We start from the raw sequence: 17,722 nt of genomic DNA, 5'->3' as shown, positions 1-17,722 counted from the left end.
AACAAATTAAATCCGACTCTAGTTTTAGCTAAAAATCATTTGAATTTTCATTATATGCCGATAATTGTATTTCCTCGATCTACCTCATCTTAACACTGCTGGCACAACCTGTAATGGGATAATCAGATATTTTATTGTGTCTGTTAATGCTAAGGGGCCCATTAGTGGCCGAGCGGTTTTCATACCCTAAACACTAGGAGTTCGGACGGGTTGGCCACGTGGAGTTTTCTGGATTTTCTTCACGTCTGTAACGCCTAAATAGGGACCAGTTTCCCTTAAAAAGACCTCCCGGAAAGCGTTCTTCCCTAGGCAGATCGCCAAGTGTTGCGTTGCCATAACTTAACGAACAAACTGTTAATGCTAAGTCTACAGATTCACTATTCTGAGTCAGTGTAAAACAGAAACAAAATTTCTGTTCTGCTTTAATTCGATTTACAAAAGGCACGTTGATTTATATATTTTGTTGAGAAAGGTTTAAATTTTTCCCAGTTCTCGTCTTCTACAGTTATGCCCTATCATTCGGTCCGGGTCTCTTGAGAGACCCTATCTGTAGCCTAATAACTTGTAAGTCCAGAAAGAGAAGAGTAAACAGAACTTGGTTCTGAGATATGGAGAAACCTCAAACTGTAGGATTAGAAATCAAAACTATTTACTCGAATTTTCTTTTTTATGGTTCTAAATATTATTATCTCTTGGCTCGCAACTGTGGCCAGATAGAGGAGGAAGCGAATAGAGTCATTTGACTTGACCTGAAGGACAAGGATTAGTAGTGAAAACTCTATTTTTATTTGTTTTACTGATTTTACTAATTATTGTATACAGTACAATAGGTTTATTCATTGTTTGAAATACTGTAATTCAGTTTAGCGTCATGCTCGATCTAATGCCAGTTTCAGAGGCGAACAAATAAGTTAGTGACGTTAAGTCGAAGTTTGAATGTGTCTTACTTATGAAATAACATTTCTAAATTCCTTCTTTCGATTTCACACCTAAAATAATTTATATTGAGAAGAACCTCAATTTATATTGATAAAGAGCCTAATGAAACTTATATAAATAAATAAAACTCTTTAAATAATGGAAAATCTTTATAAATAGGACAAAAATAAAGGACAACTTTTTATCCTTTTTGCATCGCCAGCCATTGACAGTTTTAAGCGTAGACCAGCGTTTCTCAACCTGGGGGTCGCGGTGATATTAAAGGGGGATCGCGAAACAATAATGAAATAATTTTATGAGAAAAATTATTTATTATAAACTTATAAACATTTTACTTACAATAAGTACACATGCAAAGAAAAGAAATTAATGTGATGGTTGCATCTGTTTTTCATTTAAAATTTTCTCCATACGTGGATCTACGTTAGAAACACGCAAAACTAAATTGTTTTCTTAATTGGTCATTATTCCTTTTGGAGGGGGGTCGCGAAATATTACTTTTATTTATATTTACTATTTGGGGGTCGCGAAGCTAAGAAGGTTGAGAATCGCTAGCGTAGAGAAGTTAGGACCTTGAGCTTCTAAAGGCCTCGGATACACACAAAAATATACTTCCCATTTTTCATTTTTGGTCTAACAATATCCACATATATTACATAATAGGCCTATCGACATCACATTAGGCCTATATTAAAATTTGGAAAATACTTCCAAATCAGTTTCTCTATTCATTAACAAAATAAAAAAAAGCAAAAAAGTTTTATGAAGCAGGTCTATCACTTAACATAATTTAATTTCCTAAAAATTCTTCCATTGTTGTAGCCACCTGCACATGTTAATCCAAGCCTAGGTTAGTCCAAGTTTAACATTGACGAAATTTTGTAGTCCATGCATGCATCGACTACAGTATATCATCAACGCTAAACAACAAATATATTAGATTATATTAGATTTAACAAAAAATATTAGTTTTCTGTCACAATTTCGGACTCAATATCTTCTAATATCTCGTTTATCGTTTCCAACTCTACTTTTGGAAGCATGTTCCGTAGGAATAAAATTAGTATTGTCGTTATCATATTACAGTATTACTAAAATTATTTTCAAATAAATTACTAGCGTCGACTTTTCTAATCGGTCAGCTCTTTCTTGTTCCTCACATTTTTTAGTAGACCGGTTTCTACTCACATTTCATCAGTTATTTAAAATTAAATTCTGGTTGCATAAAAATATAGTCCCACCTAACTGACCATAATAGAAAACTGTAACAGCAAGCCACAATTAACTCGATTTATTGTTTACATAACCTCATATTTCTATTCGAGAAATAAAGCTGTTTTAAATTCAAAACTTGCTCGTAGATGACAGAGTAATATCAACAAAACAGGAAGTTAGAAATGTGTGCAATAATCTCAATGAACTCGGAAAAGTTTCCAACACTGTTGAGATTGCTTTCTCATAAAAATTTTAATTATTAATACAGATTTACATAATATACAAAATAGCCTATATAACTTATCTTACACAGATTGATTAATATGCCTAGTATTAGTATGCGATGTGGATGCACCTTATGCAATCAAACTTCTGAAGAATGGCCGTTGTTGAAGGTTCGATGTATTGTACAATGCAAACCTAAGTAGTTACAGAGCTCTGTAATGTGATAGGTAACTACTTATGCCTTTAGACTTATAATACGAGTTTATTCATAAGTGAATGGCCGAGTGGATAAAACTCCACGTGGCCCGAACCCACGACCAACTATTAGTGTCTGAACACTGCTAGTTGGTCGTGGGTTCGAGTTACGCGGAGTTTTCTGGGTATTCTTAACGTTTGTAACACATAAATAGGGACCAGTTTCCCATAGAAAGTCCTCTCGAGAAGCATCCCCCTCCGCGACTCGCGTTACCGTATGTAAACAAACAATTCATAAGTAAAAGAGTAATTTAATCTATTTTAATATTGTTAAATTATTTGTAATTGTGTACTTTGAATTCATAATTATTTTAATATATATATTACTATGCTTATTCTAGTAATGCTGAATCGTAAATTCAATATTATTGACATATCAACTGTTGTGTTATTGTATCAACACACTAGAATTATTGTATCGAGTGTGTTTCAATACAATCGTATGAAGATATGAGTATTGTTACGTCATTTGGATGTATTAAGCGGATTTTCTTAGACTAGTTGATTACATGTTGTACAGAAGGCACACGTTCTTTATTATTACTGCACGTCATTAATATAGGCATTACTCATTATGTATCGTATTAAAATTAACTCTTTATATATAAATATTGTACATAACTTTACAATATTGAATTATACAAATTTTATTTCAATAGCTTATAAATATTATTTTTCTCTAATGATAATTATGTTTAGATAATTCATAAAAATTTCATATTCTACTTTGTACAGGACGGCATCACAGCATTACATCTCGCAGCGGCTCACGCTAGAGAAGACATGATAAAGATGCTGATGAGTCAGAAGGCAGACCCCACTGTGGCAGGAGGGGTGAGAGAATTATAAAGGACAAAAGTAATGATTTTTTAAATCTATAATTAATATAAAAAAATGTTTTTCTTTAGCCCAAAGGTCAGTTGCCAATTCACATCTTGTGTAGTCGAGCGACGGGATCCGCCCCACAAGCGCTTCATCACCTTTTGAGGGCTACTAATAAAGATATACGATTAGCAACCGACAGGGTAAGCTTTAAAAAAGAGTATTTTTAACGAATAATACGACTTAATTCAAATTGCACCAATTAAATCCGAATACGGTTTGAAATATACAGATTTATAATTTCATTGGTTATACGATTCACTTGAGAATTACGTCAAAATAAGAATTTAAATTTAAAAAGTTTGGCAATTAATTGTTGCCAGATTTCAATAGAATCGTATTTTATTAATTTATTTTTTAATTTTAGGATGGAAATATTCCACTTTTTATGGCGGTGGAGACAGGAAGCCACGGAGTTTGTAGAGAATTATTAGTCTCTCACGGAAAGGAACAAGTAACTGCCAAAAGACCCGGAACGGGTGATACCGTGATACACATGGCCACAAGGAGGAAGGATTTGGAAATTTTGAAATGGGCCGTGCAGCACGGTGGTAATGTTAATGCACAAAATGTAAATTTATATTCGTAAAAAGTATAATCGTGTTATTAATTACACATTAAATCAATTTTATTTATTAATTTTAGAATGAAGGTCTCACTCCTCTTCACTTGGCAGTGATCGAAGGAGATGAACTTTTATTAAGATTTTTTCATAGCAACAACGCTAAACCAGATATAATAGACAATCACGAAAGAACCCCTCTACATATCGCAGCCGAAAAAGGACATAGCCATCTTGTGGAAATTTTAACTGATAAATTCAAAGCTTCCATTTTTCAAAGAACGAAGGTAAATCTATATTTGCATATAGTTTAAAGGCTACTATCGCTAATATTAAAACGTTATTTTAATTTATGTCGACCATACATAGGAATTATTACATCATTTTTATTCAAAATATACACGTACTGTACATCACTTACTATTCAAAATTCAAAACAGTCACCAATCTACTGCCACGAAGGATCCAAGTTTGAATTCGATCCATATCTTAAACCTATCATGAGCAGTTCAAGTCGGGATGTAATTTCTCCTCCTCTTCTATATTATCGCCTTTAACCAGATAATTGTGCTTGACCGTGTAGTCTTCATGTAAACCTGTGAAGGATTCTTCGCAGGTTCGTACGAACTAGGTTGGAACCTAGTTCAATCCCCTTAATATATCACGATTGTTCCCCATACGACGTCCATGATGATCGACTCTATTGAAAGTTAAACTCGCTGGTAAATGGGGAAATTGTACAGTACATCCATATTGCATTTATATACTGGTATCAGCCTACTGGTTAGGCTACAGGTCGGGGCGTCTCTCATCAAATTTGTCAGTACCATCAGAGCATAATTGTAATCGGCTACCCGAAACTCCAACACGCTTAACTAATCAATCAATACAGCAATAAATCGCATCTCAAAACTATAATTTAGTAATAATTATTTTCTAAGAATTTGAATATTTATAAAAGTGCAATAATTTTTTAAAAGTCTATTAACATAGAAATTTTTAAAATTTTTTAATAAAATTAATTTTAAAAATATATATAGGGCCTATATAAATATTTATTCTAAGAAGGAAATCGTGAGATTACTGCGACATAAATTTCAGATGACCCAAAAACATTCATTTTAAATTTACGCACGATTTTTTGATTAAAAATTTAAAAAAATAAAATAAAATAACTGTATTTTTATTTTTTAAAATTTAAGTTTTAAATTTAAACCATTTGCAAATAATTTTTCAAATGATCTTCATCCACTGATACACCACTATTATTAAGAGTAAAATTAATAAGTATTTATATTTATGCAACGATTTAGCTTTAATCGATAGTTAATTAAATATTAATGAATTAATTATTATATTTAATTAAATATAGAATATATGAACTCATATTTTTTCAAATTAAATTTCTATTTATTTAAATGTAACATTAAGATTAGAAAAAATTAATATATAATTATAGCCTATATATTTTACTCTTTCTGTGCTACGGGCACTAAAAGGGCCATTTTTCAAGGCTCGTCGTGGGTTTGGCCAGGCCCACAATGGAGCGGGACGAGGTCCGAAATATTCGAGACGGATCCACCTTCAAAAATTCCCGGCGTTTTTTCGACCCGTTCTTGAAACAATATCAATAACATCCGTTGTGTGTCTTTACCTTTACATAAAACAAATTGTTTGGGTTAGTTAATTTAAAGGAAAATGAAAGTCCCACTTAGTCTACTTTTTTTAGCAATAGGAAAAATACTTTTCGCGTTTTCACTAATTGTGCGATAGTTAGCTGGATGTTTCTTATTTACTTTTATATATTATATTATAGATTACTGTATTCCAATACTCGGGTATAAATTAAGCCAGAAAAACTATATTTAACCATTCTAACAGAATAAACTCAGCTCTCTGGAATAAATATTTAACAAATTCTAGAAGCATTCCATCAATTTCAGGCGCTATTTTAGGTTTTAATTGACATAATACTAAGTCTAATTCTTTTATATTAAAATGTTTATTTAATAAATAATAATTATTTTCCAAATAAAGACGAATAAAGTCATTTCTATCGAACTGTCTTCCCGATTTATTATCTGGCATACAGCTACACATTGTATTATAAATTGTTGCCCCTAGCATTTATTCTATTATCTTGTGATGATCTACAACAATTTCTCGATTTCTTCCGCGCTCTGCGAATAGCTCTAATATTTATTAAAATTAGGGCCTCTAGTTTTTTATTTTCCATTATCCACCAATAATCAATAGTGTCAGGAATTTATTCGACTTAATATTTTTCACATTTATACCTTATGTATTTATTGAATAAACAGATAACAGAAAGCCACCGCTCTCTTTAATATATGTATTCAACGTACTGGTAGTAGGGCCTATTTACGTTTAGATTTAAAAAACTAAATAAATGGTAAATTTAAAAATTTTTATGACAGCAGGATTAATCGAAAATATTTAGAGTTAGCCATTTTTTTTCTTTTACCAAATAAAGTTTCTCATTTCTTGGAAGCTACTGTATTACGATTTCAATTTTCTCGTCTTCTGTAGTTAATTCCTGAGAGAAATATGCTTTCAACTAGGACAAAAGATCCGTATAAACAAACAGAAAATCGAATCTCTCTGCGTTACGTAATAAATATAAGTTAATATTAACTCTAATTCAAATTTGCGTGCGATCTTACTTAAATTTAATCATTATTAAATCATTTTAAAGCTCCTCTTTAATAAAATTATTATTATTTTTAACTCGTTTATATTGGTTTGAATAGAAATAAATTGCTCATTTAGCCTTTGAAAATCATATTCCATTAAATTATAAAGAAATATAGTATAATTACCACTTTGTACGTCCCTCTATTCTCATCCCACACTATCTTAAACAGGTTGAGATGATCTTGTAATGGACCGGAATGAGTTTCTATACCAGAACAAATCATTAATATTTGGGCAATCATTATTAGAACTGTTAAACTATCAATAAATATGTATAACAATGACTTATATCGGCGATACTTCTCGTAAAAAAGGAAAGTTTATCCGGCATCACCGAGTTTAAAAGCGCATCTATAACATTAAATATATTAAAAATTAATATATGAAAGCCTTATTTTAAATTTTTAAAGCATTTTTTTTAAATATTTAATAAACAAATTTATCTTAACTTTTAAGAAAATTAAGTGTAAAATTTTTATTTTTAGTTTTATTTTTTTTTGCAATTATCTGATGTTATAAACCTTAAAAGCTAACGTTTACGAGTCTTGTTTGTGAATATTTTAAAGAATTTTGAAATTTATATCTAAGAAAATTAAGCTTTTTCTTAGAAAAAATGAATTTTTATTGTATTTTTTGCAATTATATAACATTTAAAATCTTACAAAATGAATTTATAAAAGCCTTATTTTAAATCTTTAAAAGCAATTTTCTAAATTCGTAATAAGCAGTTTTACTTTTATCTTTCGGAAAAATTTCCTTAAATTTTTACAATAAATTTAAAAATTAATTTATAAAAAGAAAAAAAAGAATTGAATATAAACATTCATCGTGTTGTAGAAACGGAATTATTTATTTTATTATTATTTTTTTCCTTAAGTGAGCAATATCATAAACCCATTCTTACGAACACTTTTAAAAAGTTATATTGTTTCGTTAAATTGCGTGCATTAAATTTCTACACATCGAAAAGTACTTTAGTTGTACACGTACATAAACACGATTCTAAAAGCCCCAACACCGATTGGGCATTATAAATAATAAAGAAGTAAATGCCTCCTCCTCCCCTGTATAATAAAATTGCTAGGTAGTTACTAAAGGATATGCTATGGATACATTTGGTTATAAGCGTTAATTTTTGCAATGTTCACTGCAATATTTTACTTTACTGATTTAATATATAGTGATTTTTTAACATGTCTAACATACCTAAACCTCGTCAACTTCAACCTTTGTCTAGAGCAAGTCAACGATACCCATTGAGAAATACAAATTCGAATGTAAGTTCGAAATTAATTTTGATTATTTAATACATTTTTTTTATGTGAAAAATTACTTATAAATTTAGAAAAATATTCATATATATATAATAACTATCTTAAACTAGTTTTTCAGATTTAATCCGTTTAATTGGGTGTTATCCGTGTATAATGCGCACCAAATTTAGAGAGAAATTATTAAGTTTTTAGTGTAGTTTTATTTATAAATTTAGAAAAATATAGCAATTTTAAATAATTTATTTATATGGTTCCTATATTAACTTAAAATTTTTGTTTAATTTGCGTTTTTTTTTTTGTATATAATGCGCGTTAAGTTTTGAGAGGAGAAAAATTAATTTTTTTAAATTTTTAATTGAGAAAAAATTGATGTTAATTATAGAAAAATTAATGTTATATTAAATAAAACGGTGATTTTTCTTGAATTTCCCTAAATTTATTTTTAGAAATAACATTGATTTCACTTTAAATTTCTTTAAAAATTAATAGCCTTTCCCTAAGTTTTCCTAAAAAAAAAAAACACATTAATTTTCTAAATTCGTTTAAAAATCGCATTAACTTTTCTCTAATTTTTCATGTTTTTAACGAATTTAATAATTATAAAATTAAAAAAATAATAATAAATAGTTTCTTTATTAAATTAATTTTATTAATATAAATAATGAATGCGAAAAGGTTGTTAAATTTAATATATAAATATATAAATCGATCAAAAATTGCAGACATTCACGCAATTATCGAATCGATAGAAATTTCGCTTTAAAATTTGACAAAGAAAATACTTCTAAATACTTTATTCGCCAGTAATTTTCTTGTTAATTATTAATATATTAACTTAGGTATTAATTTATTAAGACGGGAAATATATAAATAATTATTAAAATTAATAAAGAAAGAATTAAATCAGATATTCGCCTTAATATCGAAATAAAATCTAATTTATATTAATTAATTTTATATATTTTAAACTGTGCTAGCTTACAAATTAAATATATATTTTTATTAAAATAATTATAAGTACTGGACTAGACATAGATAAAGTGAGGCCAAAGAAATCGTTTGACAGGGTCCCAAACACAAAGAGGCACTAAAATTTAGTATTTGATGTCAAAAAAGCATGATAAGAACCTCATCAGGTGATGAAATTTTTTTTAAATTGATTTTATTCGCGTATATTTTTATGTATCTAAGTCCATTCTAGTGAAACTTTTGAATTGAAATCACGTGCTTTCCGGTCTAGACCGGAAATTCGTATATACTTAATGGAGACCTCCGATCCCTAAACTTTCCGTTCCTGTTCTCGATTTTCATCCGTGTAACTCCGTTCTCGAGATTGACGAATAACGGACGGACAGACGGACGATACTGGGAATCTATAAGTCTACAATTAGAAAATTGCAATCCAATTAATGAAGACAAATAAATTATTCTGTTCTGGAATTAGATTTTTCTTAGAAAGATAAGAAGGATAAATTGAAGAGGATAACGATGAGTTAACAGTTTAATAGCATCAGAAATTATTTCTCAGTTACATATGGAAGTGAATTAATGTATAGAGTATATTTATATTAATAAATTTTTTATCTTAAATTCCATTTTACATTTTTTTAATATAAAAATGAACATAAATATTTTAGTCCATTGAAATCCGCTCTTATTTTTTTTATACATTATATTCTTTGATTTTTGTTATAAATCTTTAAATTTAAACTTGATTTTTATGATTTACATAAATAATAATTTTTTTTCTGTATTTAAATAAATATTGATATTGTATATTTAGCAAACGATAAATTAACATTATTTTTACATAAAAATCTTATTTCTTCAAGCGCGTCGAATGGAATGTAAACTAAAAAGAAATCAATTGTAATAAAAATTTTTGAGCCATTAAAGCCAGATTTTAACTACAGTCGAAAGTCGTGCAGTTTCAATTACAATGTAGATTCTACGTTAACATTTTGATCTGGAGTTTTTGTTTACATTGTCTTAATTAATTATAGTCTTATAGAAACTTGTTATATCATTAAAAATTCAGATTATAATTAGTCTTAACCAGTCTTTATATTGGTTAGTAGATAATTCGAAGTTGAGTAAATAGTATAATAAAGCAACGGCAACCTCTAATCTCGCTGTTTTTGCCAAAGATGCTGTTGCATTTGTACAGTACTTTCAAAGGTTTCTATTTGGTTCCTATTGCTTTGTTACTGTTGTAGACTAGAATATTTTTGTTACTCTTACAGTCAAAGACGTTTTTCTTATTGATATTGCTATTATATTTCCGCTATATTTCATTATTCTGAGAACATTCTTGTTCTCAGAATGAATGTAGAATAAATATAATTTTCCTAGCTCAATTATTATTTCTGATAGAGAAACATCAACCTCTTAAATCTGTTAACATTAAGTAAAAACAACCAAATTTTCTTATTGTGCTGCAATTTGAAAAAAATTGTAGACCTGTAAAATCCCACTGTCGTCCGTCTGTCCGTCTTTTCTTAATCTCAAGTACAGAGTTAGATAAAAGATGAAACCAGATAAGGAAACATTAGGGGCAGGAAGCCCCGATTAACTATACAGGAACTTCCGATATAAACCGGAAGTCGGGTTATTTCAATTCAAAATTTCCCCTGAAAGCAGTTAATAAATGACCGGCACGACTCAGTTGCTAACAGGAAAAGTATGACGTACAGGGGCAAAACACTACTAACTTTAGGTAGATAGAATATATTTTAAATGAAATTAATTGAAAATATGATTAAAAATTGCAGCCCGGCATTGTGACCATGCCACAATAAATAATTGCCGGTTTTAAAATTTAAAAAAATCACGTCTGAAATAATCGTTTTAAAATGAATTTTATTAATATTTTATACTTAATTCTTCGATGAAATAAATTTGCATAGATCAATGAAAGATTTAACATAATTTTAATCTAAATGTATCTATTAATTTAAATCTTAATAAATCATTTTTTAAAATAAAGTTTAAAAAAGAATTTGTACAAAAATTAATTGGATTAATATTAAAATTTTTGCATAGAAACGGATTCCTACAATGAATTGATTTTAGTGAAGGGCGGTTCCTTCTTTTTAATTTAACATTCGTAGTATTTGATAGGAACAAAGAAAATTTAATGTTATCTTTACATCTAAAACTATTTGAATTCATAAAAAGGAGGATTTATAATAAAATTTTCAAATCAAATTCATTTAAACTTACAGGGTGGCACAAAAGTCATTTATCCGTGCGTTTCTTTATAAAGTTGTAATTACAGATTCAATTGAACCAGTATTTAGCTACAAAATAAGACATCAAATTAGTAGTTACGATGGTTAACTATTTTGGGCCACCCTTTATACGCGCGCTTAGTTATAGCTTCTTTACGTCAAGATTATAACTTTAAAATATCACAAAATATATAAATTATTCAGTATAAAAGTAATTTTTACGTGTAATTTTCACTTATAATTTATTTATTTGCATGTAAAATATTTTCTATTTTTTTATAAAATGAAAGCCGTGGTTTTTGATAAATATTACTTGAATTTTAAGCATATTTTCTTCCTGTTTCATTAAATATATATATAATGTATTAACTAGGTTACAGTCACGATATAAAAACGTTAAAATACGTGACGGTATTTATTCATTATACAACTATAAACAATATCATATGAATATTCCACGTTCCAACCCCCTCCACCACTGCAACATCCGGAGGAAACGGTTAAAAATCTATAAATTTATAAAATTATCACCTGCCGGAAAACATTATGAATATATTATAATAAACCATTTAGTGGTATTTTAAAATTCACTCGACTCTTTACTCGTTGCTCAAGTTCTTCACTCATAGAACTTCAAGTTCTTCTACTTGTAAGCTCAAGTTTAGAACAATTTCGCTCCTTAAAAACGTTCATAAATGTAATTAATATTCAAATAACTTGCATAAAATTTAATTTATGTATAATTAATTGTGTTTAAGTTTATATGTTTAACATTATTTAGTGATAGAAACATGAAAAAGAAGGATTATTTGAGGCTTGATAAGCCGGTAAGATATGATGTTTGTGCTATAATTAAGTATAATTAAGCGATAGAATGTAATTATCTTTAATAAATTTAATGTTATCTTATGTTTTTTTTTTTTTTTTTAAATTATAATAATTTTGAAATTGTATAGGATGGCAGTACTTTAATGCATCTGGCTTCAGAATCAGGGCATCCTGATACAGCTATGGTCTTCCTGAAGAAAGGAGTACCTTTACAGATGCCAAACAAAGTAAACACGTTAAAAGATTTCTACATTTTTTAAATTATTCTATCAAGTATATTTAATTTTTCGTATAATTTAGACTGGAGCCAAAGGCATTCATATGGCCGCAGCACACGGGTATGTAGAAGTAATTAAGAATTTAATACATAGAGGAGAGCAAGTCGATTCAAAAACAAATGTGAGAATTCTTAATAATGTTTTTCTTTAATTTAAAAACAAAAATATTTCTTAATTTTATTCAACTTTTGTGTTTTTTTTAAAGGACAATTTGACAGCTCTACATGCAGCTGCTATGAATAACCAGGCAGAGGTGTTAGAAATTCTGCTAGGTTTTGGTGCTCAAGTGCATCTTAAGGGCGGAAAGGTATGTTTTCACACGAATTTATTAACGTTAGTGAATATAAAAATGTTAATTTATAACTTAAATATTGATGAATTTTTATATGTAGGATGGAGAAACACCATTGCATATCTCTTGTAGAACAGAAAACGGTCAGAAGTGTGCAGAATTACTCATAAAATGTGGATCTGACGTGAATGCTCTCACAGAAGTAGTAAGACAGATCCTTTTTAAACACTTTAAAATTATATAAAAAAGCTCGAAAGATAGTAAATATGGTGATATTTTTAGGGGTTGAAGACACCTCTGCACATAGTTGCCCATTACGGTTTCATTCCAACTGCAAAATTGTTACTCGAAGAAGAAGAAATCGAACTCGGAATCACATCTGAGGTAAATGTTACTTGTTGCTGATTATATTTAAATATCAAATATTATATATATTTGCATAAATTTTTAACTTACAGGATGGCGAAAGTGCCTTACACATTGCTGTCAGTCGATGCCATTACGGCATCGTAAAATTAATTTTAGAATATTGGAAAAAGAAAAATCCCGAAGATACAGTATGTCTCTTAGTAAATCAACAAAATGAGGTAAATTCTCTATAAATATCAAATACAGGGTGACCTGACAAGTTTAATTAAAACTGAACGACGAGGTATATAAATCTTACTCAAATCAGCATATGGAGCCATTTTTATTGTATTGTGTTCAATATGTTTGTCCTCAACCTCAGTCTCGATCTTCCCCAATCTTCTCCCAAAATTTGATGTCACACTTTAAAAACATTTCTCAAAACAGAGAATATTTACACTCGAGAATAGATAAAGAGTTCAGAGCGTTGGATGCGGTACCCTTTATGAAAAGAAGCTTCGAGGACAGTTCTGGAGAATATGCAGATGATTCAGTACCTCCAAAGTCATTGTATTGATTTAATGCACTTACTCTCGAGTTATCTTCATGAAAAGAAGTCTCATCGATTCATAACCGGAGAGTATGCAGGCCAAAGGGGTGCGCACGAGTAGTGTCAGTAGTCCATGGTATCACTGGCATTACTCGTACGTACGCCTTTGTTTAGGCTAATCATTCATTTCCATGATGCTTTCCACGATCGTTTTAGTTATATTGAACGCATTATAATGGGCTTTAAATGATGATTTAACTAAGATTCGTATACTTCATCATTCAGTTGTGATAAAGAATTAAACTTAGTAGATATATTTGGGCCACTCTTTAAATACACATATGAATTAACCACGATATTTATATTCTAATTTTATTTAAAGGCAGGAGAAACACCTCTTCATTATGCAGCTTCGTTGACTAAAGAAATGAATCATACACCATCAGAAGATCGCGATATTGCTAGAGTTTTATTGGAATATGGCGCTAATGTAACACTTGTCACTAATAATGTGAGAAAACTTTTTAAAATATTTTTGTAGCATAAAATTTTGTTTACGTGACTTTTATCCGTTTGAATTTTTATGAGAACTAAATATGATTTTTTCCTACTGTTTCATTGGAACACTTTCATTAAAGGTCTTTCGCATTCTGCACGCAACTGTTCTAATTCTGTGTGTATGAAAAGGGAGTGAAAGCTTTCTAAAATGCTTCCTGCCACGTCTATAATCTTGTTATTAAAATGTGCAAATTAGATATATTAATAAAATTATATTTGCTTTTTTTATTTTAATGATTCTTGACCGATTTCTAAGAGTTATTTGATTTTTATTTCGATTTTAAATGTATTTAATCTTACACTTACAGCACTTAAAACAGAAACAAAGTTTGTAATTTTAAACTTTTTAATAAGGGGAAATTTTAACTTTTAATACGTAGTAATTATAAATTTTGTTTTCCTAACAGAAACGAAATTTATGAATTTCTGTTGTTAACAATTAAAATTTCCCTATTATAAGGATTTTTTTTATTTAGAAGAAAATGAAATTTATAAATTTCCCAGATTTAAAGTCAAAATATTTTCTTTAAATAAGGGAAATTTTATGTAGCCTAATTGTTGTTATTGTGAGATAAAGTAATGCAACACGAGAGCGACCTGTCAAGGAGGAGTGCCTCCCGGGTGGACTTCTCTATAGACGGTGCTAGACACTCAAAGAGAATTTTATGAATATTTTATTTTTTCTATCTGCCACAATTTATTATATTTTTTTTTATTAATATGTAATCAATAAATAGCAGAGAAAATGAAATAAAATAATAATTATAATAAAGAAAATATTAAATAAATAAATACTAATTAGATTAAAACAATGTAATTATAATTTATATATTATTATTATTATTATGTTGGGTTAAGTGAGATATACTCGGTTAACACCGGTGGCTGTGTACTATGCCGGACCAAAGTCGAGGCATAGTAACTAAAACAAAAATTAAAGTGTACCAGTGTGTGTGTCTGTATTCAGGAATTTCCTCACAATATGACATGTATTCAATATAGTAGCCTTCTGTAGTGTGATGTATGTGTTTCTATTCAATTGTAGTGTGCGTGGTATGACACCTGTAGAGGAGAGAACGACAGGTTCAATAAGCGCCCTATCCATCCTCCACAGATGCCTTATTTCCTGGGCGAGTTCTGTGTACTTGCTGACTTTTTCAGTGCACGTGTTTTGTACATTGTGAGGGTTTGGAATGAATATGTCTATAATGTATGTGATTTTATTATGTTTGTCAATGAGTGTGTTGTCTGGTCTGTTGTGGTAAATTGTTTTATCTGGGATTATTATTATTATTATTATTATTATTACTTTGCATTTTTATCGGTTTGAAAACATGTAAAGTAACAATTTTTCCTTTAAATAGTATTCAAACAAAGATATTAGGTTTACCATTTTTAAAAAGTTAACGAATCAAATGCGTTATTTATTTATTTTATAACTATGTTTAAACGAACAGTTATTTATTTGAGTCGGCAATACACCTTAGCACGGTAGTTGCCATTTACCTTATCACGCATCGTTCGTAAAACTGACATTTCATTCAATGATAAAAATAAAATATTTATATATTATAAATTTATTAGTAAACAGTTGTAAACAATTATATATATATATAATTTTCAATAAAATAATAATACAAAATAAAACATTAGAATCTGGTGGTCTCGTTCTTTCTCTGTCAGTTGTATAAATTTATGCAAAAGGTGCCCCTAAGCAAGCAAAAAATATTTTCCTTCCTTAAGGGCTCATTGTACCAAGAAGTTGGAAAATGCTAATATAATATACCGTAGAACATTATTTAAAATAGTGTGTTACACATTATAAATAACACATGTAATAAAATATTCAAAAATAACAGAATTACAGAATTAATAAGATAACATGCAGAACATGAGCTAGATCCAGTAGATCCCTTTAGATTAGACCTTGCCACAAAGGGGCCCCAAAATTCTGTATTATATATATATATAATAAATATATATATATAATATATATATATATTATAAACTTAAATTATTATTTATAAAACATAAAACCAGCTTTTTCACTACTTTTATTTGTTTTATTGATTTTTTATTCATTAATCTTTATGGTTTTCGTAGAGGTATCTCAACTCTCTCAGGCCCTAATAGTAACAGTAATTGTTAACAATAAATTTATAAATTAACAAGAAACGTGCTTCGAAAATAATAATAATAACACGAGTCGATTTCTCTAACAAAAATAATAAAATTTTAGATATATTGCATAGTTAATAGAACCAAATTAATGATAATTAAATATAAGTGCAGTTTTAGATCGTAATTTAAATTAATTTTAATATAATTACAGACTAGCGAAACGCCTCTTCATTATTGCAGTCGATCAGGGAATGTAAATATAATGGAAGAATTGGTATCAGGAATGAGTCCAAACGAAATGCAAACGCTTTGCAACAAACAAGCAAAAGTAAATGTCTCATATAAACTAATTTTTAAAATATAAATTTATATAAATTATTAACTGTAATACGTTAACTATATCTATATAGGATGGTTGGTCCCCATTATTATTTGCTTGCCAAGCTGGTACCTTAGCAATTGTGGACTTTCTTTTGAAGCATGGAGCAAGAGTGGATGTTTTTGACGAGGCAAGCATTATTTCTTTTAAAATTTCTTTAAAAATTAATTCGTAAATCAATTTTTTTACGTTATAGAATGGTAAAGCTGCATTACATTTAGCTGCCGAAAAGGGACATAACGACGTTATCGAATTATTACTTAAGTATAAAGCTTTTATAAATGTCAGATCCAAAAAAGGAATGACACCTCTTCATATGGCTGCGAAGAACGGGTATGGAAATATTGTTCGTCAGATGGTAACTCAGCATGGAGCAATGTTAGACGCCTTGACTTTAGTAAGTATCTCAATATTTTAGTAAATCAAATGTTTAAATTTATGAATGGGATACAAGTAGTGGGAATTTTAGCAATAAGAACTAGGACAACGTAGAGGAAGATTATGAAAAACAGTGGCACGAAAGATTAGTATGAAGCCGCAGTCTATAGGTACCATAAGTATAAAAAATATAAGGCCCATATGTGATAAGCTGATGAAACAAACGACTGGGAATCTCAAGTAGTCCAATAGCGTTAGAAAGTTCTTTTTGTGATTACTTAACATTTCGTAACTAAAATTGTTTCAGGTATTCATAGAAAGAGCTGAATTGATATCTTAGAAAATTCATATCTACACCAATTTTTCCTCCTCATCTAATCCTTCCTCCATGGAGAAGTGCGCTTTTCTTCTTCTTCTTCTTCTTCTTTTTATACAAATTGCTCGCTTCAAGAAACTCAAAATATTTGAATATAGAATATAGTTCAAATAATAATAATTGAAGTAAATAATAAAAAGTTTTATTTCGAAATAACAGAATAAAGAAACGCCTCTACACCTGGCTGCCGAACAAGGACAGCTACAAGTGTGCAATATTTTATTAGAATTAAAATCAGATGCTAATGCTCTTGATAATGTAAGTAACGCATTCTTTCTTTTAATTTAATTCACGTTTAATATATAAAAATCTTCAAT

General features: G+C 29.1%; 1 protein-coding gene across 1 annotated transcript in view; it reads left to right on the top strand.

Moving 5' to 3' along the window:
• Positions 1-17,722, top strand: part of LOC136978060 (serine/threonine-protein phosphatase 6 regulatory ankyrin repeat subunit B-like) — a 62,703-nt gene that overhangs the window by 8,915 nt on the left and 36,066 nt on the right. The window contains 15 exon segments of the mRNA XM_067273704.1: positions 3,370-3,468; positions 3,543-3,659; positions 3,884-4,087; positions 4,162-4,365; positions 12,254-12,352; positions 12,426-12,524; positions 12,609-12,710; positions 12,796-12,900; positions 12,978-13,079; positions 13,154-13,282; positions 13,976-14,104; positions 16,484-16,600; positions 16,683-16,781; positions 16,848-17,048; positions 17,565-17,663. Coding sequence (XP_067129805.1) covers positions 3,370-3,468; positions 3,543-3,659; positions 3,884-4,087; positions 4,162-4,365; positions 12,254-12,352; positions 12,426-12,524; positions 12,609-12,710; positions 12,796-12,900; positions 12,978-13,079; positions 13,154-13,282; positions 13,976-14,104; positions 16,484-16,600; positions 16,683-16,781; positions 16,848-17,048; positions 17,565-17,663 — 1,905 coding nt within the window.

Source organism: Centruroides vittatus, unplaced genomic scaffold (assembly GCF_030686945.1).
Source record: "Centruroides vittatus isolate TY-2023 unplaced genomic scaffold, ASM3068694v2 contig_487, whole genome shotgun sequence".
NCBI lineage: Eukaryota > Metazoa > Arthropoda > Arachnida > Scorpiones > Buthidae > Centruroides > Centruroides vittatus.
Note: the sequence above shows the minus strand (reverse complement) of the source record. Positions and strands in the feature narration are given on the sequence as shown.